The following is a 21,402-nucleotide window of genomic DNA, read 5'->3' on the forward strand; positions in this document are numbered from 1 at the left end:
TCCTTAGTAGTTTAGCTCTCCTGCAGTGACCCAACACAGGGAAAGAACAAGGCTGTGTGAGTCACAGCTCCACCAGCTGTGGTCCCTGTCAACTTACCCAGCTTCTCAGAACTCAAGGCATCTCATCGGTAAAGAAGGGGCATTGTTAGGGGCGGCTCTGAGAAAATAAAGAACATGCCTGCTTCCTTTTTAAGTCATGGCTTTTGGTATCTCTCAGTGGCCTTTAACTACTCAGGAGGAAAAAGTTAGTGTGGAGAAAACAAACCCAATCTCCCCAAAAGAGGTAATTTAAAGTGAAGGCAAACAACATGTCAATTTAGAGACGTTTCCTTTAACATGGAAATGGGAGAAAAAATTATCCCTTGCAATTTTAATGAAGACAATTCCTTTTTTTTATTATTACGAAATTGTCAAACACATCTAAAGGTAGAAAGAAAAGTATAATGAAACCATTCCCAACTTCAAAAGCTACCCCTTATGGCTAATCTTGTTTCATTTATACCCTACCTTCCCCAAATCATATTGTTTTGAAGCAAATCCCAGACATTCATAAATATTGTGGTGGTGGCACGTGACTATGGCTCATGCAGTAAAACAGACCCCTGACACGGGCAGACTGCCTTCTTCCTGCTCCTAACACTGTGCCTGGTTTGAGCAGGGGCCTCATATGCCTGAGATGAAGGCGCAGATGAACCTGTCCCTGTAGTGAGGATCAGCAGAGAGGGTGGCCTATGTTAATGAAAAGAAGTGATCTTTGTCCCACAGAATCTAGAGTCAGCTCCCATTATTGACTGAGATGGCTAGAGGTAATACCCCAAAACAGGTTGAGTGTTCGTAGCTTCTCATCTTGCAAATACATGCCTGTGTTACCAAAAAACTTATTCTAGGCAATTTTGGTTCACTCGCTGGACTTTATCTTTTTCAGACTATTGAGCCCAAAGTGAAAGTTTTCATCTTCAATCTAAAACTCCTGGACTGCCCCTCCACCAAGAAGAACCCAGCTAGTGTGCTCTTCAGCCTTTTGGAAGGTGAGTGGACCAGCACCGGAGAGGTTTTGAGTGACGTTTGGTATACCAGTTTGGGGAGTAGCAGTCTCAAAAGTCTGGGGTTGCAATGGGAGGAGATCTGAGAGTCCATTCCAGATGAGTTTAGTGTCCTCCTTCCTATTGTTGGTCCTTGAGTTCCCACTGGCCCAAGAAACATGAGAGGTTCTGTACCAGGATGTCCAGGGTGCCTTGATCTTATAGAAATAAAGACCTTAAGGCCTCGAATGTCAAGTGTAAATATGGGGACTGCTCTGTGCCTGTGTGTCCCTTTCCATTATCCCTCCCTCCAATGTTTCTTATCTCTGCCCTCCTTGGCAGGGCTGCCTCTCCCCTGCCTCCCCACCACCCCCCCCCCACCACCACAGTGACCCCCTTGGCTTACCCTTGTTCATTTCCCCATTACCTCAAGGTACACTTGGCCCTGATGGGTACCTGAGCAAAACTTTCTTTTCCTCAATATTTCTTAGTTCAGATTCTTGAGACTGAACCTGATTGGTGCTCCTGGTCCAGTCAGGTCAAGGGAAAGGTGGGGTGTGTTAAGGCATCAGGGGCTTGAGAAAACTAGACGCAGCAGGAAGAGGCCCGGGGGCATGTCCTGGTGCCCTCGTATTCTGCCCAGTCACCTTGCAAGGTCAGAGTATGGGAGAAGTCAGTAGTGCCCTTGCCATTACCGTCACCAGTGCTGAGCTGGCTTCACGGACCTCATGAAACTCGACAATAGACACCACTTAATGACCCTCGCCCTAACTCAACTTTCATGCCATAACAAGTTCCATTCTTAAATTCCATCCCTTTCTAAACGGTTAGGATGGTCGATTTTGTGTTTAATGTATAGTTTACCACAATTAAAAAAAAAAACAAACAAACCCGCCCCTATCTAACGGTTGAGTTCTTCTAAATCAGTTGTTCTCTGTGTGTGGTCTCTAGGCCAGCAGTGTCAGTGTCGCCTGGAACTTGTTAGACATCCCCGTTCTCGAGCCCATCTCAGGTCAGAAAGCCAGGTCAGAAGCTGATTCAAAACTGTGGAGCGGGCCCAGTGAGCTGTGTTTAACGAGCTCTGCAGGCGACACTGATGCGTGTGGAAGTTAGAACCACCTTTCAAAGTCATTAATAGGTAGACATCGCTCTGACCTCCTTAAATCCTTAGCCCATGGAATTTTCCGGAGAGACTTGGAACCAACGCTTGGAATTTGGATGTGTCATATAAGTGAGGAAAACGATTGATTACAGCCTTGCATATTGTTGTTTGGGCTTCAGGTAGAGTTAATTAAACTTCTTCTCTTACAGCCATCTATAAAGACCAAGTGCTCATCATTGGGTCTGATATTAATATATTCCTGAGCTGTTCATCAAATTCCAAGAAAAGGTAATGTTAGATTTCCTGTCAAACCATCAATAACTGATATTTACAAAATACTCTGCTGTTCCTCCATACATGCAATCTCAAGGGACTGATGTCATCTGCCTCTGGGGCCAGTGTGTTAATCGTGGACATTCTAGAGAAGAGAGATGAAGGCTCAGAGGGGAGAGCAGGCAGAACCTGTCTCTCACGAGTCTTACTCTAGGCCCTACGTAGTTCTTACATTCTCACCTGTCATTCAGCCACCTTGCAATTCACATGAGTGCACGCAACTAGCAGAGCTGGGAGCCTTCTTGTGTAAGATCTTGTGAGTCTGTGGCAGAGCAGAATGGGTTGAAGACAGATCTGACCATCCCACTGAAGCTATGTAATCTGAGTGAGATGAGTTCTCTGCATCTGTACCCAGCCTTCCTCAAGGCTGCCCTCTGCAGGTATAACTGCTGAACTCCATGGTGCGGTGCTTTCCAGCCTGTGGGACCAGACTCATACGTTGGGAAATTAATTTAGAGGTTCGATTTGAAATGTTAAAACAATAAACATTTTCCAAAAGAGAAAAATATTTATTTCTGAAATAAAACACACACAAAATATATTTGGACATAAATGTCTATACATCTATACATAGTGGTAAATGGTGAAAGACCATGTACTCTACCATTTACAAGCTATGTGATGTGATCAAAGAGAAGTTCTTATTTAAAAAAAAAAATGATATGAGTTCATTTACATTAATAAAGTCTGGAGATGGACAGTGTAGGGTGGATCTAATCCTGAGGAATCCAGGCTCCTACTTGTTGCTTTGTCATCCTTAACAAGGCTTCTACCTCATAGTCCAGGATGGATAATTGAGCTCCTGACATCATGTCCGTAATCTAGGCAGCATGAAGAAGAAAGGAGGTAGTAGCTGGGGTTGATGTTCAACTGGTAACATCGGCAGAGCTGTACCAGTAGTTCAATTATTGAAGTACTACTGTACCAGCTGGTAGCTAGCAGTTAGTCCCCTGGTGCCCAGGAGTTACTCATTTCCCTAAGTCTGTTTCCTCCCCCGTGGAATAAAGATAAGTAATTATAGTACCTATCTCATAAATTTGTTGTTAAAATTAGATAATATACATACATTCTTATCACAGTGGCCAGCACAGAATCAATACTCAATAAGTTGAAGTCAACATTATTAGCTATGTTTTATAAATTGTAAGAAGGAAAAAGTATGGCATCACAACTGAGCACAGTATTCAAGGGTGATCTAATACAGAGAACGATAACATTGGTACAGTATTTTTACTCACACATGAGCAATAATAACTCACTTAAGCAGGGGTTATAATAATTTTCTCATCTACCAGTCACCTTCCACCCACGACTTTGTGGATATGGATCTCCACTCAGTCTTTCTGGAATCTTTACTGATTAAATACATCTTAATGCCACTGTTCATCAATCTGGGGGCATTGTAACTCACAGAGTCATTACTTATTATGTCCTTTTATGTTCCTTCAATCCCGTAGCCCATCTTGTTCTCTGGCTGACGGCTTGACCCTTCAGGCTGCCCGGAAGTGGGACCTCGAGACTGCAGCAGGCTCCTCGCCCAGCTCAGCCTATCAGAAAGTCTGGGAAACATTTGCTAACCAGTCCAGGACAGAAAGGGATGCTTTCCTGCAGGATGTTTTTCCTGAAGGCTTCCTCTGGGGCGTCTCCACGGGAGCCTTTAATGTGGAAGGAGGCTGGGCCGAGGATGGAAGAGGGGCAAGTGTCTGGGACCGACTGGGGTTCGAGAAGGCCGCCAAGGGCCAAGCGACGCCAGAGGTGGCCAGCGACAGTTACCACAAGGTGGACTCTGACGTTGCCCTTCTTCGCGGCCTCCAGGCTCAGGTCTACAAGTTCTCTATCTCCTGGTCCCGTATCTTCCCCACTGGGCATGGGCACAGCCCCAGCCTCCAGGGTGTCGCCTACTACAACAAGCTCATCGACAGCCTGCTAGACTCACACATCGAGCCCATGGCCACACTGTTCCACTGGGACCTGCCTCAGGCCCTGCAGGATCTTGGCGGCTGGCAGAACGAGAGCGTGGTGGAAGACTTCCTGGACTATGCAGCCTTCTGCTTCTCCACCTTTGGGGACCGTGTGAAGCTGTGGGTGACCTTCCACGAGCCGTGGGTGATGAGCTATGCGGGCTATGGCACCGGCCAACACGCGCCGGGCATCTCTGACCCAGGAGTGGCCTCTTTTAAGGTACTTCCCATCTTTGCAGCACCTACTCACTGGAGGAGAAATGACATTTGATAAAAGAGTCAGTTTATCTTCCCATCAGCAAGTGTTTACTTTTTGTCTTTTTAAAGAAAGCAGAGGGAGGGGAGGAACATAAATTGTTAACCACCTCACTTTGTCCAAACACTGTCCTGGCACTTTAAAAATAGTTATTACATTCTCAGAAAAGCAAGAATGGATGAGGGATTTGGGGAGGAGAAACAATTTGGTCATGAAGACGTCGCTAGTGGGTTGACAGTTTGAAGCCAGAATTTGAGTCCAAGTCTACTCGACTCCATAGCAAGTTTTCTGTGTCATCTAGTGCTCTTAGTTGCAAGTGACAGAAAACCCAACCCACACTTGATTAAGCAAGTAAGGGAATTTATGAGTTCTTTATTGGCTTTATTATTGAGCTACCTTGTAGCCAGATGGAAAGAACACTGCTCTCATATTTCAAGACCAGGAGGAAAGAAAGCTTGCCCCCGCTCTGGCATTCCCAGAAAAAGTCTCCTTGTGTCTCATGGTCTCTGCATGGGTCAAATGTCCATCCCCGCACCAGTCACCGGGTCTAGGCTAAGGGACTGTGGGGCACTGACTGGTGTGGGTCTAGGTCCCAGCTCTACTCCTCAACACACTGGTTGAGAGGCGGGGAGGTGGGGAGGACACAGGGGTTGGCTTTCCAGAGGACATCGGGGTATCATTTCAACAAGAAGGGAATGTATATACTGGAGACAAAATTTTAAATGTCTTAATATGGCTTCCTTCCATCATTTTCTTTTGCCTTCAAAATCTCCCAGAAAACCCACCAGCTTTCCCCAGCAACATTTTTCAGATTAGGTATGTTAGTCTGGCTTTCCCCTGTCACACTTAGGGTCCTGTTCCAAAAATGAGTATTTACTGTGCCCCATGCTAGGTGTTAAGGCAGACGCATGGCCCAAGCCCTGGAAATGTGAAAACCTTTGAGGGGAGATGATACTAACACACTTAAGAAAATTGGAGAACAATTCAAAATGTCCCCAATTACAGTGAGCTGGAATACAATGAATAAATGATTGGATGAAATGACAAAAATTATAGCGCTTAAGTCAAGGTTTCCATTCTGCCCTCAGCAAGTGACTGCACTGAGGGAGAGCAGACGACACTCCTGACAGGCTTGAACCTCTCTGTTTGTCTCCTCGTTGTAAAAGTCATCCACACCTCCTCTCCTCAGGATTCTTATCCCTACGGCTGTGGCTGCTGAGATTTTCTACAGAGGCTTCAATGAGAGAGTCCGCCTCGCTTATCTCCTTCAATTTGTGTTTTTACTTATTAGTTAAAACATTATAACACCATTAAGGACAAATTTCAAAGAAAAGATTTCTCTCATAAGTCTTACCAATATTTCCTTCCAGTCTTGGCTTTCTTCCATTCCTACTATAATCATATTGAGCACTTAGTTTAATGCCTTTTTTTAAAAAATAGACTTTATTTTTTAAGAGTAGTTTAGGGTTCACTGCAAACTTGAATGGTAGATACAAAGATTTCTCATATATCCTGTACTCCCTAGCCTCTCCTATTGTCAACATCACCAATGTGGCACACTTGTTACGATCAATGAGCCCGCATCGACACATCACCATCACACTTGGCATCGACACATCACCATCACACTTGGCACGTCGTTAACACTTTCCCATGTTATTGCGCCATCATAATGATTGTTTCTGATGATTGTCTGATATCCGCTGAGCATCCTGCCTGACACTCGCTAGTTTAGAAGGGACGCATTCCTGCATTTTGGAAAGGATTACAGCTTACTGTCGGAGTTTAGGACCCATTTAAGGACTAACACTTGGCACATGAGAAGCAGTGAAGTATTTTACTTCCTAGGGTAATTTTGATATGAAATGCTTCAAAAGTAAATGTCATCACCCTCAAAGGATAAAAAGGAAAGGGAGCTGAGCAGTAGCAAGTTCGCTTCTGCATGCCAAGTTTCTGCTTGGTGTTTTATAGGTACTATCTCATTTAATCCTCCTGTATGGATCTATAATTACCTGCTTCTTGCAGACTAGAAAGCAGAAATTGAGAGAGAAGACCGTTGAGTTTCCTGAGCAAGTTAGTGACATGGTCAAGATTCAAATCTAGACTTGTTGTACTCCAGATACCCGGCTTTTGCCCGTTTTTCCATGGTGCTCCATCAAGATAAGCTGTTAACTTTTGTAAGACCATCAGTTAAGTCTACGAAGAGATTCCTGGTCATAGTGTTTCTGCCTCAATTTTGTTAAATAGAAAAGGCAACTGGTAAGCTAGAAAGAATTGTCCCCTCCTTTGTGTGTGAACTAAAAAGACCTCTCCCACCTCCAATTAGTTGTTGACAAATTAGGCAATAAGCAGTTACTGAGAACAGAGACGGAATAGCACTGTGGGTGACAATACAGGCCTGGAGTCAGATTGCCTGCCTTCTGCTCTTTCTGGAATCTTATTTTCCACGTCTGTGTGGTGGTAATAACAATTGTACTTGCCACGTAAGGTTGTTGTGAGAATTACATGGGAGAACTCACTAACAGTTGTCATTGTTAGTATGGTTGTTGATAGCTGTCACTATTGACATGTTCATGGTGGTGTTGACTGGTCGACGTTGTTATCCATTGTTGGTATCATGGGCACTGGTGTTGATGTCGATGTCAGCATTGTCCATATTGTTGACTTGTTGACATTTGTGTGAACTTGATCTAATGACATTGTTGGCATTAGTGTCGATGTTATTGATGTTGACATTTTCAGTGCCACTGTTGTTATTAGCTCGCTGATATTATCGACATTGGTGTTATCTTGTTGATGTTGTCACTGACTCGCTGCTGGTTTATTAGTGCTGTTGTTGACGTTGCTGCTGTTGTTATTAAGCACCGTATTTCCTTCTTTCTTCTTCACAAGGTGGCTCACCTGGTCCTCAAGGCTCACGCCAGAGCTTGGCACCACTACAACAGCCACCATCGCCCACAGCAGCAGGGGCGTGTGGGCATTGTGCTGAACTCAGACTGGGCCGAGCCCTTATCCCCAGAGAGGCCCGAGGATCTGAGAGCCACTGAACGCTTCTTGCACTTCATGCTGGGCTGGTTTGCACATCCCATTTTTGTGGATGGAGACTACCCGGCTACCTTGAGGGCCCAGATCCAACGGATAAACAGACAGTGTCCCAGTCCTGTGGCCCAGCTCCCTGAGTTCACAGAGGCAGAGAAGCAGCTTCTGAAAGGCTCTGCTGATTTTCTGGGTCTGTCCCATTATACGTCCCGCCTCATCAGCAACGCTCAACAGGACACCTGCATCCCCAGCTATGATACCATCGGAGGCTTCACACAGCATGTGGACCCTGCATGGCCCCAGACTTCCTCACCCTGGATTCGCGTGGTGCCCTGGGGTTTGAGGAGACTGTTGCGGTTTGTATCCTTGGAATACGCAAAAGGAAAAGTTCCAATCTACCTGGCTGGGAATGGCATGCCCATTGGGGAAAATGAAAATCTCTTTGATGATTCCTTGAGAGTAGACTACTTCACTCAATACATCAATGAAGTGCTCAAAGGTAAGAATGGTGGATATGTTGGTGATCAGAAGGTGGGCAGTACCTCTTCAAGTCTTCAGAGTTTTGTTTTAGGGGACAAAGTCAGTCTCCCAAGGAAATAAAGCCAAAAAGTAGTATTGGTACTAATAGTGTGAGTCCCTCACAACAGCCTCCTAACCGTCACCCTCAAAGGCCTCGAGTCTTTGCTCCTGTATTCTTACACCCTAGAATGCCTCCCTTCTACATTCTGCCCAACCAAATCCTGTCTAATCATCAAGCCTCATCATCTTTTAAAGCACTTATTTAACAAATATTTATTGACTACCTGTTACATGCCAGACATTGTGTAAGACAGTAGGGGTACAGTCTTGAATAAACATTATCTTTTCCCATAGGGGACTCATGGCCCTCAGAGGAACACAGACAGAAAGTCACATTATGGGGTGATAAAGGCATTGCAGGATGACACGAGGCCACATGAGATGGGGCTCCAACCCATTAAATCTTTCTTCATTGCTCCAGGTGCACTGATCGTCATCTCCTTTAATTGGCTATAAAATCTACATTCTGTATCATTCACTTTGATCTAATTAATCCATATCTACAGTCTCATTCTTACCTAACATACTGTTTCATGTATTTTTTATTCCAAGTAAAAAGGAATGGAAAACAGGCTTCATCTCATATGTCGGCACGAATTGGTTGATAGTGGCTAGTTGTCATCATAGAGGGCTATGACGAAAAGAAAGATTTCAGGGCCTTGTCTAAATTCAAAGAGCAAGAGTTGTTAACTGATACTTGTCCTGGGCACCACAGTGAAAAAGAGACACACATCCCACTGAGGGGAAGTGAGACACTCACCCTTATTCTTCACTTGTACTCTTCTCAGCATTAAGCAATGTTCCAATTCTATAATCTTTATAATCTTGGAATCAGTTTCAGACATTACCTCAGGTGATCCTAGAAACAACCTTACGTAATAAATAGGAGCAGACATTATGCTTGTAGGACAACTGTAAAAACTGATGCTCTGAGGTATTAGATACTGTGCCCAAACCTCCAGAGAGTAGAACCATAGGTCTTTCTATCTCTGGCCTAGCTCTTCACTCTATTCACTCACTGTTACTCACCTTTGTGTTCCCGGAGGCTGGCACAGCCCAGAGACAAAGTAGGTGCTTGCTGGGTTATTAATTGAATAAATGAGCAACTTATCCTACTTCGTATACAATGAATGTGGCTTGAGAGCCTATATGATCTGATAAAAACAAGGCTTAATATTTCGCTGGCTCCCAGTTGGAGCCCACAGCCATTGCCTTACCTCGGCCCTGGTTCTTGGCTGACTTGCTAGACCGTCTTTATTTTCTCACAGTTCCGGAGCCCAAATGTCTGAAATCAAGATGTCAGTAGGTGTGCTCTCCCTCCAAAGGCTCCAGGGGAGAATCCTTCCTTGCCTCTTCCAGCTTCTGGTGGCTCCAGGCATTCCTTGGTTTGTAGCTGCATCACTCCAATCTCTGCCTCCATCTTCACGTGGCCTTCTTCTCTATATCTCTTATAAGGATGCTTGTCATTGGAGTTAGGGCCTATTTGGTTAATCCAGGATGATCTCATCTTGACCTCCTTAATTACATTTGCAAAGATCCTTTTCCCAAGTAAGATTACCTTCTCTGGCACCAGGCATGAAGGCTTGAGCCTACCTTTTTGGCGACCACCGTTGAACTCACTGTATCAGGGAATACATTTCTATAGGCTTTCTTTCTTTTCTTTTTATTTAAACATGGAATGCATGATCATTTTATGTCAATATTGCTAAACACAAACAAGGAAAAACAAAAGGACATTTTTTAAGATTAAACGATTAATGTATTCTTTATAAAACCAAGCAGTCCCGATACTTGCAGATTGGGCATGTTCTCTCCATTATTCATTTTAAAACAGAGATGTTCCTTTGGATTGAGATTTATTGTGACAGATGTGGCCTGATATTTTGTGGGGATCTTGTGGATTTTCTTTTTATTCCTTCTGAGGAAGAAAAAGGGTTAACGTTTTTGGAATAACTCATCACCCCCAAAACTTTCATGTCAAAAAGAAACCTTTAATAGGCAATATCAACATCAATAACAGAGACTTCAAATAATGTTTTTGTTTTTCTCTAAAGCTGTCAAGGAGGACTCAGTGGATGTTCGATCTTACATTGCTCGTTCCCTTATCGATGGCTTTGAAGGACCCTCTGGTTACAGCCAGAGGTTTGGGCTGCATCATGTCAACTTCAATGACAGCAGCAAACCAAGGACTCCCAGGAAATCTGCCTATTTTTTCACCAGAATCATTGAAAAGAACAGCTTCCTCACCAAAGCAGTAAAAAGACTGCCACCGCTCAGAACAGCAAACTTCCCCCCTAAAAGTAGAGCCTTCACTTTTCCTTCGGAGGTGCCCTCTCAGGCTAAAGTAATTTGGGAAAAGTTCTCTAACCAACCCAAGTTTGAAAGAGATTTGTTCTACCATGGCACGTTCCGGGATGACTTTCTATGGGGTGTTTCTTCATCAGCCTATCAGATCGAAGGAGCTTGGGATGCTGATGGCAAAGGCCCTAGCATCTGGGATAACTTTACCCACACAGCAGGAAACAATGTGAAAGACAATGCCACTGGAGACATAGCCTGTGACAGCTATAATCAATTGGATGCCGATCTGAGTATGCTACGAGCTTTGAAAGTGAAGGCTTATCACTTCTCTCTGTCCTGGTCTCGGATTTTCCCAACTGGAAGAAACAGTTCTATCAACAGACATGGTGTTGATTATTACAACAGGCTGATCGATGGCTTAGTGGCAAGCAACATCTCTCCCATGGTGACACTGTTCCACTGGGACCTGCCCCAGGCCCTTCAAGATATTGGAGGCTGGGAGAATCCTTTCTTGATTGAGTTGTTTAACAGCTATGCAGACTTTTGTTTCCAGACCTTTGGTGACAGAGTCAAGTTCTGGATGACCTTTAACGAGCCCACATACCAGGCATGGTTGGGTTATGGCTCAGGAGATTTTCCCCCAAATGTGAACGATTCAGGCTGGGCGCCTTACAGGATCGGCCATGCAGTCATCAAAGCTCATGCCAGAGTCTATCACACCTACGATGAGAGATACAGGCAAGATCAGAAGGGGGTCATCTCTTTGAGCCTCAGTGCATCCTGGGCAGAGCCCAAGTCACCAACGGTCCCAAGGGAAGTGGAGGCAGCTGACCGAATGCTGCAGTTCTCACTGGGCTGGTTCGCCCATCCCATTTTCCGAAACGGAGACTATCCTGATGCCATGAAGTGGAAAGTGGGGAACAGGAGTGAACTGCAACGCTTAGCCACCTCCCGCCTGCCAAGTTTCACTGAGGAGGAGAAGAAGTACATCAGGGCTACGGCTGACATGTTTTGCCTCAACACCTACTCCTCCAAAATTGTGTGGCATATAACACCCAGATTAAACCCACCCTCCTACCAAGACGACCAGGAGTTGAGTGAGAAAGAGGACCCTTCATGGCCTTCCACAGAAATTAACGGGGCTGCGCCCTGGGGAATGCGAAGACTTCTCAACTGGGTCAAAGAAGAGTATGGCGACATCCCCATTTACATCACTGAGAATGGAGTGGGACTGACAAATCCGACGGTGGAAGACACCGATAGGATATTTTACCACAAAACCTACATCAATGAAGCTTTGAAAGGTAGGTAAGGGTTCACACCCCCTTACAAAATCTTCCAACATCCATCTGTCATGTGCCTGAAATGGTCTGGCAATATCGATTACGACCCATCAATCTCTCTCTCTCATGTCTAGCTCCATAATTCATTCCCTTTCTGGGGTTACAGATCCCTTTGGGAATCTGAAAAAAGCTAAAGTCACCCCCCAAAAGTACACACATACAGATCCCACAAGAATATCTCCATAGGACCCTTCATTTTATTCTTGAGCAACTACTGTGTGACAAGTTCTATTCTAAGTGCTAGGAAAACCACAGAGAACAAAACCGTAACTTTCGGCTGACATTGCCGTTGGATTCCATACACCCCAGAGCAAGACACGTCTCTAATTCACACTTCTGTGTTTAATTTCTAAAGTGGGCTGAGATTCTTGAATTGAAGACACATCCTTTTACTTCCCCAAGTAATTTGATTTTACAAAGATGAGTCATTAATACTTGCTATGGGGGCATCAGTGCTGGCAAAAAACAAAGACACACGAGCCGATCTGTCTGTCAGAGCTACATTACTTGTGTGTACAGGTTGAATGGTGTAGGACCTCTGTCTTGAGTTGAGGAGCCAGTGCTTGGCTGGGCTTCTTGGGGCCTCCAGCCTCTGGGGTTAAGCTTTCCTCTGCTCACTTTGGAATGTTCCCAGCCTACAGGCTTGACGGGGTAGACCTTCGAGGGTACACTGCACGGTCTCTGATGGACAACTTTGAGTGGCTGCATGGTTACACAGTCAAGTCTGGACTGTATCATGTTGACTTCAATAATGTGAACAGGCCTCGTACAGCAAGAGCCTCTGCCAGCTACTACACAGAGGTCATCACTAACAACGGCATGCCGCTGCCCAGGGAAGACGAGTTTTTCTATGGTCGGTTTCCTGAGGGCTTCATCTGGAGTGCGGCTTCCGCTGCATATCAGGTGAGGAGTTCAAGGCAGTTTAACATTGTCTATTGCACACCTACTATGTGCCAGGCTCTAGGCTTGGTGCTGAGGAGGGCGAGTATAAGCAGGGCGTTTCCATAGACTGTGGGAGAGAAGTGTGGGATACCGTGGGAGGAATCTGGGAGGTCCTCTTCCCAGCTCCTTCACATCCCCAAATACAGGCAGACCAGCACAACTACGAGGGCTGTGCTGAAAGGGTGTTAGGAAGATGGAGCAGGTGGAGCCTGGATAGGAACACTCAGGCACAGACATGCAAATATGAGGATTCTCTGCCAGGTGCCTTTATTTCTCACCTAATCTCCAAGTAGGCAAGTTGCTCAAAATGATTATGACATGCACCTGGATTTTTTTTCTGATGTGCTAACAACATCATACTGTTACCTTATTCATGCCAAATAAAGCTTGCTCATACAGGAAAATATGAGGATTTTTCACAGAAAAATAAAAAGCAGAGTGACTTGCCCAGGCATTTATATCTTCTGCCTCCATTTATCTTCTTTGATCCAGGAGTGGGGGCTCTGCATGCTCAGTGTGGAACCTGGGCAGGGTCAGTGATGTGAGCCGACCTGACTCCGGGTGTGTTCAGCCCTTGGGTTTTTTTCTAGACAACGATAGCTGCCGAAAACATTCGTGAGGTAGTTGAGTGTTAGCTACTACCAGGTTATAATGAAACCTCACTAAATTCTACCATATCTAGCCTGGCCCGATAGACATTTTGGATGGATAATTCTTAGTTGTGGGTGGTGTCCTCTGCATGGTTAGATATTTAGCAGCATCCCTGGCCTCTACCCACTAGATAGATGCCAGTAGACTTCTCTCCCAGTTGTAACAACCAAAAATATCTCCAGACATTGGTAAATGTCTCCTCAAGGCACAAATAGCCACTGAGTGAGAACCACAGCTGGACACAGGAAGGTGTAGGAATTTACTCTAGGGCACAAGCTGTAGGCCTCGCTGCATTCTTTAACCCTTTCCGTGCAAGGGCAGGGAGTCTTGAAAACATTTTAGCCAACCCACGTCTTGAATGATTAAATCGGCATCAGTGAGTGCTCATTTCTACTTATTATGGCAGTTAGCAGGCACAATTCTCACCATTTGTGACATTAAATATTCTAATTAGCAAAGTATGGGGTACAAATTGAGAATGGATGAGAAGTGTCTATAGTGTGGGCTTCCTGATCAGATGCCATCTGACTGTTCTTTTAAAAATCTCTTATTTGGAAACCTTTTTAAACATAGAGAAAATGTGCAAAAATAATACAGAGGACTTCCATATACCCTTTCCCCATATTTCTCAATTGTTAACATTTTACCTTTTGTCTTATTTTCTCTCTGATTTTCTCTCTGTGTGTATATATATACATACATACACACATACACTATACATATATATATATATATAGTGTGTGTGTGTATATATATAAAATTATATATATATTATGTATGTTTGTGTGTATGTGTGTGTGTGTGTATATATATATATATAAAATTATCAACTGAACAAGGTGTCAACCATGTTTCTCTACCATGAAATTAATAAGAATTTTGTATTTATAAGTAATTAAATAAGTATTTTGTGAGGAGTTACTTGGAGATTATATAAATATCCTGTTCCTCATTTAATTTCACCCACTAGTTTTAGCAACTGTTGATAATTTTTGCCTAAATCAGTTGTTACTATGATAGTTGACAAATGGTGATTTTCTAATTTTATCGTTCCTTTACATTTATTATGTAGCATTCAACAGAAAGATAGATCAAGCTTTGTCTTTTCTCCTACTTATTTATTTATATTTTATTTAAATATAAAGACATATTGATATATATCATCAGTATGGTCTTATGGAGTCCTATTTTATTCAGTATGTTATACTTTTGCTATCTTTATGTATTTAGATGCTCAAATTGTTCCACATTTTGCCAGGTAGAGTCCCTTTCAGCTGGATCCTGTGTCCCTTTGACACAGCCCATTATTCTTCGAGCACTCCTCTAATTCTTTCTTATACAACAAGGTGTTCCTGTCTCATCCTGTACCTTTCCTGCCCCAGCCCTGTAATCAGTCATTTCTCTAATAAGCCCTTGTTCCTTTTTTTGGATAAGGGTGTTGAGAAATCAATATCTGGGTGCAAGGTATGCTCACCGCTACTGGGGTATCATTACTTCTAGGCCCTCTAAGTGGACTAACTTAGGAAGTATATATGTGTACACACACGTACCTATGTACATGCACTTATATATGCTTCTACATCTGCCCACAGCTCCTATGTATATTAAAAATCAGTTTACACTGACACCTCCAACTCCAGTCCAACTCCGCAGGGTTGATGCTAGCTTTCCCATTTTCCGTATTTGTACTGCTTTCTCCAGTGGTAAGAAACCCAGCTCCTAGTATCCTCGACATAAGCACTTATTTGCTCAATCCCCCTGCATTAACTAATCTCCCAACCACTGAGACCATCTCTCCGCCCGGATAGCCCACACGGGGTGTGTTGCTGCTGGCCCTGGGCCCTGCCACTCTCAGAGGAACTGTGCAGGCCAAGCCTGGACACGCATTCTCAGTTAGAATGCCCGCACTACCTTAGCATCCAGTCACATATCACACCATATATGCTGAAGCGTGTTAAAGTGAATTACAGAGATTGTACCTGTCAGACTACCTAAGCCTGTAGACAGTTGTCTTCCCAGTGGCTTATAATCTATTTGCCCTTAAGACAGGTGGGAGGATGAAAAGGAAATACAGGAACAGTGACACGTTAGAAATTCTGCCTGCACACTTGGCATCACTGGGATTTGTTGGGCCATGATTGGGGCTGGGCATATGGCATTGTCCGTTCAAACTTCTAGTGAATGCCCACCATACACCAGACACTGCTGTGTTAACCTCTGGAACATAAAGATGAAGGAAGGACACAAAGCCAGGACCTTCCAGTCTTGTGGGAAGCCAGTCAGCAAGCACATAATTGCATGATGTGGTGTGACAGTGCCGCTATGTACAGAAAGTGAATACAGAAAGCTGTGGGAGTCTACAGCCATGCCACCCTGAACAAGCCCGATCCCATCTGATCTCAGAAGCTAAGCAGGGCCGGGCCTGGTAAGTACTTGGATGGGAGACCACCTAGGAAGGCTAGGTGCCGTGGGCATAAAAAATAAAAAAATAATAAGGGATTGTAAGACACAGATTTATATTGTGACCTGGGACTCTCCTGTTGAAAGAAAGGAACCTGTGAGGGCTTGACTACATGACTTAATTAGACCATGTCTTATCGTTTTAAGATTGAAGGTGCATGGAGAGCCGATGGCAAAGGACTCAGTATTTGGGACACATATACTCACACACCACTGAAGGTTGAAAATGATGACATTGGAGACGTGGCCTGTGACAGTTATCACAAGTATGCCGAGGATGTGGTCGCCCTGAAGAACCTGGGCGTGTCCCACTATCGCTTTTCCATCTCTTGGTCTCGCATTCTCCCTGATGGAACCACCAAGTACATCAGTGAAAAGGGCCTGGACTACTACGTGCAGCTCATTGACGCGCTGCTGGCCGTCAACATCAAGCCCCAGGTGAGGCTGGGTCCCGGCCAGGCCTGTCCACAGCGGGGATCCAGATGGACCAGGGAGCATGTTCACTGTTTTCAAGTTTAGTTTTTGAATTGTCAACAAATTCACATGGCGAAGAATTTAAAAAGCCTGAGAGTCTGCAGTATAGATTTTTCTTCCATCCCTGACCCCCAGTCATCCAGTTCTCTTCCTAACAAGCCACCAAGTTTGCCAGGTTCTCATGTCCTCCTTTTGTGTATGGAAGTCAGAAGATGTGTCTATGTGTATGTATATCCGTTTTCCCCTCTTTTTTTTCATAATGATAAGACACATACGTGTAGTTTGGTACTTGCCTTTATTTAACAATATTTCTTACAGATATTTCCATATCTGTGAATTCTCCTCATTTATTCTTTTCATTGTTGTTGTCGTGTGGAATTGCTTATACCTTACTGCTCTAATCGCTTCCTTGTTGATGGGCACTCTTCCCTGGGAGGTCTCTGCTCTTTTGCCATTATAACCAATATGACAGCGAGTAACTGTGGACATACAGCAATTTGTATGGGTGGAAGTTTATCTGTAAGATATGCTCCTAGAAGCCGAATTGCTAGGGCAAACATATGTGTATTTTTAAGCTATGAGTCATTATGAATAACACAGAAGCTCATTTGTGGGCTTACTTTGCTATCACCAAAATTTTAACCTTTACTTGAGAGGCTAAGAACACTTTTCCTTTTCCCCTGGGCCACTTACAAAGCGCTGGAGGGCGCCGGGTCCATAAAGCGATGTGTTTCCTCTGCTGCGGTGGCTGCAGGTTATGCACGGCAGCCACACCATAATCCTCACACTGCAGCCCCTTCCTCCCACGCTACCTTTGTCTGGACAGAAAGTGCTATCGACTTCTCACACTGATAACACTGCAGGAACAAGCCAGCCATGGAGTTCACTGTGGTGAGTGCTTGGCGTGATGGGGAGAAGGTGGCCGAGTGGCTGTCCTGCAGGATCCCATGATCTGGGTGGACAATAAGATCCATTACATACAATTCAGAAAAACATCAGAGAGCACACAGCTCAGAGCCAAAGGATTCTGTAGCCCGTGAGGGCGGAGACGCTGCAGAGAGGAAAAGTGCTGTGGCCAGGAAACTTTAGGGAGGTGTGGGCAGGGGGAGAGAAGGGCATTTCAGGCAGAGGGAAGGACTTGGGCCTGGGCCAACAATGGTTAACGGCCCAGTGCAGACTGAGGACAGTGGAGACCACTGCTTAGCCAAGATGGATGTATCATCGAGGGGCAAGGCCAAGGCCGAGAAAGGCACCATGTAAGCATAGCCAGAGAGGCTCCTCCCCAGCAAAGGGTTCCCAGCTCCACAGGAAGACACTCCAGACACATTAGATGATATCCTTGGGGGTGGCGCTTTACAAGTAAAATGGCTCCATTCTCCTGGGACCCTCAGAGTCTCAGACTCTCAGTCTATTCAGGCAGGTTCTGATGCTTGACCCCAACCACAGCTGACACTGAAAAGCTGTCAGGATGTCATGAGATTAAGCCTACAATGATTCCAGGATGTGGAAGTCTTAGTGCCTGGGCCCAGAGTGGCAGGTGCAGAGCTGGGACTCAAACCCAGACTTCTCTGATCTAGATGTGTGAATTTCTCACACTTCAATACTGCTGGCCTCCCCCTGCCACCAAAGAAACTTTGAGTCTTTTTTTTCCCTCCTAATTCTCAGCTTTAGCAGCAAACATTTATGCTGGTGCAGATATAACATCAATGGCTTCCCATGAAAAGTAGGTTGATGGAACTGCTGACCTTGCTTTTTCACAGGTGACCATTTACCACTGGGACCTGCCCCAGGCACTCCAGGATGTTGGAGGCTGGGAGAATGAGACCACTATACAGCGGTTTAAAGAATATGCAGATGTGCTCTTCCGGAGGCTGGGGGACAAGGTGAAGTTTTGGATCACGCTGAACGAGCCCTTTGTGATTGCTTACAAAGGCTATGGCTATGGGACAGCAGCTCCAGGTAAAGGTCCCAGGCCGTTTGTCAGCTCTTTAGAGTGTGGCATTCTTATCACCTGTAACACATGAGATCCAGGTGGCACTGGAGGGGGAGGCCCAGGAAACCCTAAGGCATCGCCTCAGAGTCCCTGCCTCTTGCTCGAGGTTGTCTGACAGGCAGCACTGTCTCCTCTCTGACACCACTTTTGCTTCATGAACTTGAACTTCACACGTCAGTGCCTTCAAATGGCTTCATTTCTTTGCTCTGTGCCTCTGACCTGCATCGGATGGGAAGCTCCCTGAGATCAGGGGTGTGGACCTATTGATGAGGGAAAGGACTGTTCATCAGGCCGTACAGGTCATGGTCTGTTTTTTTGCAACTACAAAATCCCAAAGTTTGGATAATTGATTTGGCTGACCTGAGCTCAGTCTGACTTAAACCAACAGTCTTGATCCCACTGAGTGTAAACATTCATAAGTTCTGCTGCAGACGTGTTAGTGTCCTTGATTATGGAGACGTGTCCTGGGCCCTGCTGGGGTGATATGCAAATACATTATGTACAATTTACCTCTTTTCTAAGATACAAAATCTTTTCGTTCAAAACACGTATTTCCTTAAAAGATTTGATTAAGGGATTGTATCCTGTCCTTGCCCCTTCTGAACTACCCAATTTTTCTTTTCTCTAGTTCTGAGCTTAAGAGTAAAATTGTGTTCACATTCCTCACGACCCATTAAAGCTAGAAAGAGCTACTGGGCAATCTGCTTGGAAGGAATACCAGATGTATCTCCCATTGGTCTTTGGCATTTTGGTTTACCATTCCTTCCACATCTGAGAGGTGGCTTCCTAACGTTTGCTCACAAGGAATCTCTGTCAGCTGCTTCCACCAGTTATATTCTCCAATATAACTTTCACAGTGGGTTCCCAGAGATTGCAGGATGTCAGCTCCTGGGGTACACACTCTTCTGGGTACTTTGCCTGAGCCATGTGAGCCCCTCCTTGGGGGAGGGGTACAGAAACCAACATTTATCAAGTGCCTTCTCTTTGCAAATTAGTGCTGATCAGTGTTTCCATGTACCATTTCATTTCCTTCTGACAAGAACTCTTAATTGCTCATTTTGCAAGGGAAGAAACTGAAAGGCTGAATTGTTTGCCCAAAGTTATACAACTTGCTAGTATTCTTACTGGAGCCAGGATTTAAATTCCATTCTTCATAACACCAAAATCTTCATTCTTCTTCCCACATAGTGGGCATTGATAGGCAGAGCGACACTCTTGGCCACATTCATTTTTCATTCCCATCCATGTGTATGTTTCCAGGAATCTCCTCCAGGCCTGGCACTGGCCCATACATTGCAGGCCACAACCTAATAAAGGCCCATGCTGAGGCCTGGCATCTGTACAATGATGTGTACCACGCCAGTCAAGGTGGCACGATTTCCATCACCATCAGTAGCGATTGGGCTGAGCCCAGAAACCCTTCCAACCAGGAGGATGTGGAGGCAGCCAGGAGATATGTTCAGGTCTGTTTTCCCTCTGGGAAGTTTTTACTTTTGCTTGTTTTCCCCTCCTGTTATGATCTAATAGAAATAGAATTAGATTGCAAAACAAGGATTTAGGATCTAGGTTCTCTTTTGCTATTATCTGAGTTTGTGAACCTGAGAAAATCACCTAACTTTTTGAACCTTAGTTTTCTCACCTGCGGAATGGAAATCATCTACCTACTTCATAGATTTGTTGCGAAGAAAGTTCTTTGTGGTTGAGTTCTTTTAAGTCTTAAATAATTACTTGTACGTGTAGTTCTTACTGGGTGTAACACTGGCTTGAAGCTAACAGAAATTCCATCTCTTCAATCTCTGGTTTGACTGTTAGCTAATAAAGCTGGGCTGCAATGTCACACTTCACCTCTAGGTGTCACCCTCTAATCTCATTTCCTCAGCCCAAGAATTCTTTTAATTGGAAACTTCAGATTCTGTGAAACTCATTAGTGCCTCTAATTTACCAATTCCATGAGTTTAACATAAGGACATGCATCTTTTAGTTACGGATTTTTTAGTCTGGGCCCTGACAGGAGGAGAGAGAGAATGGCCCTCATCGTGGTAGTTTCTCCCTGGCTCCTGTGAATGTCTCTGAAGGGGAGAGAGGGTGCCTTCAAACATGTTTGAGCATCAGGAAAGAAAGCAAGGATCTCTCCAGATTGCTCCCCACTTTGGTTTTGTGGAGGGGCCTGCAGACTGTGGCCTTCTGAGGGGACACCAATGGCCTTGGTTTGCCAAATTCTTCACAAAAAAACTGGAAAAGGTGGTCAAATTAATAACTGCAAATAAAAGCCTAATTTTCTTGTTTGCTAGCCAGCTGAGGGAAAAGTTTTGAAAGAAAACGAATACGTCCTCCATTTCAGACTCACAGAACACATTGAATTAGAGGAATAATATGTTTCCTGAAATCAAAACCCCAAACTTCAGGAAATGTTAGGCTGCACTCTCATTAGATTCAGTCACTTGCTGGTGGCCTGTGAAACTGCAGCCCAGGACTATGGCATGCACATCCTTTAGTAAAATCAGCTTCTGTAGAGGGGTTTGATATGTTACCTCAGAACACATGGAAGCCTCTTTTATCAGAGTATGTGTTTCAAGCCTCATTTCTGACCAAGAATGGAAGGCTTCCCTCACCCCACACTTTGGGCATCAGCTAGCAGGTAAGAGGAGGAAGTGAAGACAGAAGCCTCTCAGGACCCCAGCATCACAGCATTTGGGTGGCCTAGACCTCATTCAAGAAAATAAAAGCATTTGCACTTTAGGGCTGCAAATCCAAGGCCCCAAAATATCATCCTTTGCCTGGGCCATGGGAACAGCCTTGCAGCTCAGCCCTCACTGGAAAGTTCTGGGTGATCCTTAGGCAAGATGATGGGGAAGGACCTGCTCCATGGTTAACAGGGGGAACTGCAGCTAGAGGCTTGTAGTCTTGTCTCCCTCTTCCACAGGGCCCTGCTACGGGCGCTGTTGA

The 21,402-nt window shown here is 44.8% G+C and overlaps 1 protein-coding gene and 1 pseudogene across 1 annotated transcript in view; both read left to right on the forward strand.

The window, feature by feature from the left end:
• The window catches only part of LCT (lactase), a 40,968-nt gene that overhangs the window by 13,138 nt on the left and 6,428 nt on the right, over positions 1-21,402 (forward strand). The window contains exons 4-12 of the mRNA XM_016145411.2: positions 926-1,028; positions 2,334-2,412; positions 3,915-4,638; positions 7,567-8,212; positions 10,347-11,897; positions 12,571-12,839; positions 16,137-16,427; positions 18,224-18,422; positions 19,717-19,919. Coding sequence (XP_016000897.2) covers positions 926-1,028; positions 2,334-2,412; positions 3,915-4,638; positions 7,567-8,212; positions 10,347-11,897; positions 12,571-12,839; positions 16,137-16,427; positions 18,224-18,422; positions 19,717-19,919 — 4,065 coding nt within the window. The remainder of the gene's footprint in view (positions 1-925; positions 1,029-2,333; positions 2,413-3,914; positions 4,639-7,566; positions 8,213-10,346; positions 11,898-12,570; positions 12,840-16,136; positions 16,428-18,223; positions 18,423-19,716; positions 19,920-21,402) is intronic.
• Positions 15,885-16,003, forward strand: LOC118614363 (annotated as a pseudogene).

Source organism: Rousettus aegyptiacus, unplaced genomic scaffold (genome assembly GCF_014176215.1).
Source record: "Rousettus aegyptiacus isolate mRouAeg1 unplaced genomic scaffold, mRouAeg1.p scaffold_m13_p_2, whole genome shotgun sequence".
Lineage (NCBI taxonomy): Eukaryota > Metazoa > Chordata > Mammalia > Chiroptera > Pteropodidae > Rousettus > Rousettus aegyptiacus.